The sequence below is a fragment of the Pararge aegeria genome, chromosome 20 (assembly GCF_905163445.1).
Source record: "Pararge aegeria chromosome 20, ilParAegt1.1, whole genome shotgun sequence".
Lineage (NCBI taxonomy): Eukaryota > Metazoa > Arthropoda > Insecta > Lepidoptera > Nymphalidae > Pararge > Pararge aegeria.
The window spans coordinates 7,085,558-7,091,779 of record NC_053199.1 but is presented as its reverse complement, the minus strand read 5'-3'; the positions used below and the strand labels follow the sequence as shown (position 1 = coordinate 7,091,779).

Genomic DNA, 6,222 nt, shown 5'->3' with positions numbered 1-6,222 from the left:
AGAATATCTAGGCACTACGTTAAGATTCTCGAATGCATTGCGTATCTAATAGTGAAAAGTGAAAACAAATTCCTCATCCGAATGTGACACAGGAACACCTAGTAAGCTACGACTTCTGTCTATAGGTATATCAGTAATAATATATTTAATACCAGCTGCGTGACCTGCGTAGTAGAATACAATGTTCTCAGAATATACCTAGCTTTAAAATGCGATAATATTTAATTAATAAAGAAATATTATTCATTGATCTTGAGCGTAAAATAACGCAAAAACAGAGTATGTTGAGCGCACCACCTGAAACAACAAAAAATAAAGCAAAACAGTAATTGTATACAAAGTTTTGCATGATGCTTAATTTAAAGCAGCAAACATTCCTTACGCACAATTGGTCCAATTCGCATTTGACCCAATTGGTCCATATCACATCAAATTTGCGAAACAACCTAAAATAAATAAATCCCTACTAATATAATATAATATTATAATATTATTATTATATATAAATGTCAATGTAAGTTTGTTTGTTACGCTTTCACGCAAAAACTACTTTACCGATGCTCATGAAACTTTGTAATATAGGATACCCGATTTCATCCCGAGATTAAGCTCGGTTCTTTTGGGAGAGGGGATGGAAGTGTTTGACGATTTTACACAATAACTCCGACAAATTATAACCAATTTAAATAATTATTTTTTTACTATTTTATAATATGTGTACTAAGTTTATAGTTTTAATTTTTAACAAATGATGATGAAGTTTGTACACCCACGAATTTTAGCGCGTAGTTTTTAAATAGTCACTAGATATTTTGCGTAAATAACGTTCGTACGTTAAGTTAACACTATAAAGTAAATTTTAAAACATTAATTATTTAGAAAAACTTCCGTAAACCATTTATTTTAATTTTAATATTGGAGAGCTATTGTTTACGTGACGGCAGCGCCACCAACTCTGGACTAAATAAATAAGGTAGGTAATCCATTTTAGAGACCCTTATTAATTTACGATTTAGGGGGACCCCACATACGTTGATTGCTTAGACTAGGACATCAAACAGATCTTTTCATTGACGAAATGAATGAATATGTGTTGTACATAAAACAACCCAGTTAAGTTAGATGTGAAAACTTTTTTTTAAACACCCAGAAATATTGCGTCAAATAAAAAAACTAAAATATATAAAATCGCCAATGGGACCATCCGTGATTAGGACAAACCTCGAATTTGGTGAGGTGCATGTAATGAGAATTAGACATATCACCTCAATGAAGTATAATACCTACGTAATATATAATAGCACTCATACCAAGAGAAATGTTCCATACGTAAGTTCTAGCATTTTAAAAGCCTTCATCACTATAGGTCGTTGCGACTGCGCACATGCTTGCAACACCAGCTTTCCGATATTTTGACGCGTCCTTTGTGGATACTGGGAAGGACACAAATTCCATCCGCAATAGAAAATGGAATCCGATAACAAAGATGCCTGAGAAAAGTACAAGTTATAATTAACAACGTTGAACTCGAAAACCCCAAAAAATATTTATAATAATAACATGATACCGAACGTAATATATATCTACCTTTACATAAGTTTAAGCAAAGTTTAAGTTTAAACAATATATTAAAAGATATTAAATCAATCGTGGTTACTTAACGATAAGTCACTCCGCTCTCATATCTCACAAATCAGAAAAATTCTAAAGATTGTTGAACTATAAAATGACTGTGGAAAAGAGCAAATTGCTGAGTTTCTTGCCGGCGCTTGTCGGTGGAAACTGCCTTCCGGACCGATGGTAGAGTCACTATCAACAGACTGATTTGACGTTTCATAAGTGCTTATAAACAAGGCCTACTTGAGATAAATGAATATTGATTTTTTTATTTTACTTAAAAAATAGTGTCAAATCCATGCAACTGTTATACGAGTACTTTGGATACGACCTGGTTATTACATCCATCCCACAGTTTAGATAACTTTTCTCACGATGCCTTTACGTGTTGTAACCAGGCTTCACACATGCTTCAAATGTCCGGGTTTGACATGTATTACCCGTGATATACGGCAAGCAAGACAAAAATTGCAATGAATTTATATGATCAAAAAAAATATTACCTGATATGTAATGTCGCCGGCATTACACAAAAAAAGTCCCAATAAAAAGAATAAAGCGACAACAAAGAAGTATAGCTTCATTCTAGCCACAAACGTTAAGTCATCTGAAAGCTAATGAAGTATTTAATATTGTTATATCATACAAAAAACTAAATTGAGAATGATAAAAATATACGGCTCTCACAGCTATTTGCAGCAAAAGTGAAACCGCAGATCCTGAACTTTGACACACCTGTAGAGCCAAAACTGTTCCAAATGCTTTGTCAATTTCTTTAGATATTCTGGAAAATATCAATCACATGGCATCGTGAACAATGTAAATAAAAACCGACCAATATGTATTGTTATATCTTTAATAAAAATATAAAATTTTTATTAAAGATCTTTTGCCTGGCCAATGGAGACAAGAATTTAAGAGTTACTTTCTTAAGTAAAAAAAAAAAGTTCTATAAATTTAATCAAATGGAAAATGAAAAAAAAAATAGTGTTCATACTGACGTCGGTCGATGAATAGGTAGATTGACTTGACTATTAAGTGATCTTACTAGAATTACATTTTTCCATTATACGGTTGGAAACCTTCAAAACAGCCTAAATAACAAAATAAAAAGTGAAAAGATTTTCAAAATGCTTTAATATTCACCTTATTAACTCTTTATGCATAACGATGCCTTCTTTGAGTCCTTGTGCCAACTTTTCAGCAGCTAAACCATAATTGCCAGATTCAAAGAGCTTATCGAAATCATCTCTCAACTTTTCAAAGTAATCTCTAAGCGTAATAAATTTGTATTTAAAGATTATCAAATTGGCTAATGCAAAGCAATCGACGTTTATAATCATCGTAAGCAACATAATTAACAGGACAATAGTAGTAGTTATCCGAGTTATTATAGCCAGCAGCGAATCATTTTCAAATGACGGATAATATGTTACAACGGTGACAAAATGGGAACCTGTAAAACACGATAGTTTATTAAAACAGAAGAAAATAAACTATTTTTTTTTTATAGCAAGATTTTTTTTTTTAAGATTTCATCTAGCATAGTTCTTCATTTAGTATAGGTGTGGTATATACCATCATAAGTTTTTCGTATGCCTTCAAATATAAAACAAGCAGCAGAACCATAAACAGTAATAATATAAGCAACAACATTTATCTTCATAATCCTATATTTATCCACCATCAAAGAGTCCTCCTCGTATAACTCACAAACTTTTATAAGATCTCGAATCAACTTTTTCACCAACTTCTTCTTCGATATTACCGAGAACATTTTTATCATTACTATTGTATGGCTCACTGCGAATGTTATCGAATCTCTTTTTTCATCTTCTGGAAAGTTGCCAATTAGAGCAGCTAATATTTCAAGTAAAGTCATAAACCCGTAAGTCAGAAATGTACTGTAAGCAAATAATTTGTAGTATATGGTTTTATCATCTCCGATTACTTCTTCTTCGTACCATAAATTGCCTGACCCAACCAGATAAATTTTTTTACAAAAATTTTTCAGGATAAAATAATTCCTCATTTTTATTGTTCAAGAAACATAAGTGTGTCCCTCGAAACAGTTATGCTACTAATATTATATAAAGACATTTTGTTGGTAATGTAATAAATTGCTTCAAGTTTGCTATTTAGCTGTACGGTGCTAACGATGCCAAGTCAGTTCATATAATTTGTTCATACTGTGTTCTGTAGTGGTATTTGATCCATACTAATATCAAAAAGTTCACAAGATGAGTTCTTTTGAACGCTATAATCTATGGAATATCGGACAGCGATATTATGTCGGACAGTGATTTATAGAATATTCTTGTTACATTAGATAACTCCAGTATTGAGAACGGTTGTATAATTAGGGAGGGAGCTGCTGCGGCTAAGCGGCAGGAGACCGTCGTTTTTCGAATTCGTCGTCGAATTCCTTACACAAGACCTACGTCCAGCAGTGGACGTCCATTGGTTGATGTGATGATGATGATGATAATTGTTTTTTTGCTAAATTGAATTTTTTTGTTAAATTTTTTGTCAAATTAAGTTTACATGACGCTTTGTCAATGCTATGTGCACTTGTAATTTATGTGCATATCAGTCCATGTTTTTGTGTGTGGTCTATGTTTACAAACGTGTAATATGCAAGTTGTTAGTGCTCTTAATAAATAAATAGTTATTACGCCACTAACCGTAGAGACTGCGGTTGAAACAGTTAGGGTTTGGATCAAAATAAAAAATGAGTTTATGCTTTGGTTCTTTGTAACAAGTATCTTTTGGTTTAACCAGAATAACACCTTATTCAAATGTCATTGTTTAACATATACATGATTATTATATTCCACATTTACGTTCTCTGACGTTAACATAATGTAAGTATTAGTTTATTTTATATTTGTACTGTTTTTGTAATTATTAATATGTGTGTATAGCTTTAGAACTTTGCGCGACGCTATAACGATTCCAACGTGATTCAATTCCTCGTAATGGTTGCCTGGAAGAAATCACTATCACTATCCCTACTAATATTATAAATGTCAATGTAAGTTTGTTTGTTACGCTTTCACGCAAAAACTACTTAAGCGATGCTCATGAAATTTTGTACACATATTCTTGGAAGTGTTAGATCTAATATAGGATACTTTTTATCCCGAGATTAAGCTCGGTTCCTTTGGGAGAGGGGATGAGTATTTGACGATTTAACACCATAACTCCGTCAAATTCTAACCGATTTAAATAATTATTTTTGTAATATAGAGGTTATAGTATGTGTTTAACTTTGCCTAAACTGTTGTTGTTGGAGATAGAGGACAGAACTCCTCAGCGGATAGCAGCAAACCCCTCATTTAATACTTCCCCCTCATTTACAACTAAATTTAATTTTTGCCACATTGCCACACACAATCATCATCATCATAAAAAACCAAAGCAGACGAAGTGATAATGGCGCATTTGTTACACAAATTTAAATAAAAAAGAACAAAGGTACAAGACCTTTGTTCTTTTTTTATTTATTTCTGTTTTGTTCTTGTGTGCAAAAATACTTTTGTTTTGATTTGATTTGATGTAGCTATTTAGTTAAATTTATTTTATTTCTTGAGTTATCAATTTAACTAATTTTAAGTGTGCTCAATTATAGATACAAATACTAGAACTACATGGAAAACATGGCCTGCTTAGAGAGGAAACCCCAATAATAAAGTTGTTATCTCCCGTCCTCTCCCCAATGGTTTTGTATGAGACGACTAAGGAAATGTAACGGAGAACGGTCAGTATCGTCCTTTGTGCTACTACTACCATCTGCTGCGATCACCAACCCGTCTGTCCAGCGTAGTGATTACGAACAAACCCTCCGGTTGGGAGAGTGTTTTAGTTCAGCAGTTGACTTTTGATTATATAAAAATTGTAAAAGGGTTCTGTTATTTCCACATCCATTCCTAAACGGCTTAATATCACCTATACACTGGTAATACCGTTTAAAACTTTTCTAATTTGTAAAATAGTTCTAAATGATATCAAAACTGTAAAAGTTGAACGCGAATAGCTAAATGTTTTATTAGCGGCACACGGCACGGTAAAACACACTAGTTTAGCAAATAGTACTTTTATCAAGTTAAATTACTTTTAGTTTTACGAAAGTGGAAAGTTTTGTATGTATTTCTCACGGTTACGACTGCCATTTGGAATATTTATAATAATTTAACGTTAATACAATACGAGTACGTTACAGTTTTAGTGTGGGTTCTCAGTTTTTAGAGGTTTGTAAGTACCATCTAAAGTAATAAAAATTACTTTTATGGTGCGACTTAGAAGGTGCGTCTTGTCATAATCAACTTATTACGGCCCACTGCAGGGCACGTTCTCGTCTCACTATTAGAGGCGTAGTCCACCACGCTGGCCAAGTGAGGTTTGGTGGACTTCATACGCCTTTGTGAAATTTACGGAGAACTCTTAGGCATGCCGTTTTGTTAAGGATGTTCACCATCACCATTAAAGCAAGAGATATTTTAAATGCTTTAAGAAGTCAATTAAATTGTAAAGCCTGAAACGATGCTAAGAAAATAACAAAATGTTTTAAACTTAACATTAAAATTCTAAAATTCTTTAAATATT

General features: G+C 32.7%; 1 protein-coding gene across 1 annotated transcript; it reads right to left on the bottom strand.

Moving 5' to 3' along the window:
• Positions 1-243: 243 nt before the first annotated feature.
• LOC120632697 lies at positions 244-5,916 on the bottom strand. Its single transcript, XM_039902666.1, has 7 exons — positions 5,846-5,916; positions 3,196-3,653; positions 2,764-3,073; positions 2,305-2,401; positions 2,121-2,231; positions 1,311-1,490; positions 244-297 (listed from the first exon to the last, which is right to left on the bottom strand). Exons 2-7 carry the CDS (start codon positions 3,647-3,649, stop codon positions 244-246), a joined length of 1,206 nt encoding a protein of 401 aa, XP_039758600.1. The 5' UTR covers positions 3,650-3,653; positions 5,846-5,916.
• Positions 5,917-6,222: the final 306 nt, after the last annotated feature.

Bases quoted from the DNA above. Each gene is read 5' to 3' on its own strand.
- LOC120632697 (XM_039902666.1), bottom strand. From the start codon at position 3,649: ATGAGGAATTATTTTATCCTGAAAAATTTTTGTAAAAAAATTTATCTG. The intron at 3,074-3,195 runs GTATATACCACA...CGTGTTTTACAG, and splicing joins CATACGAAAAACTTATGATG to GTTCCCATTTTGTCACCGTT. The intron at 2,232-2,304 runs GTGAGAGCCGTA...ATACTTCATTAG, and splicing joins CACTTTTGCTGCAAATAGCT to CTTTCAGATGACTTAACGTT.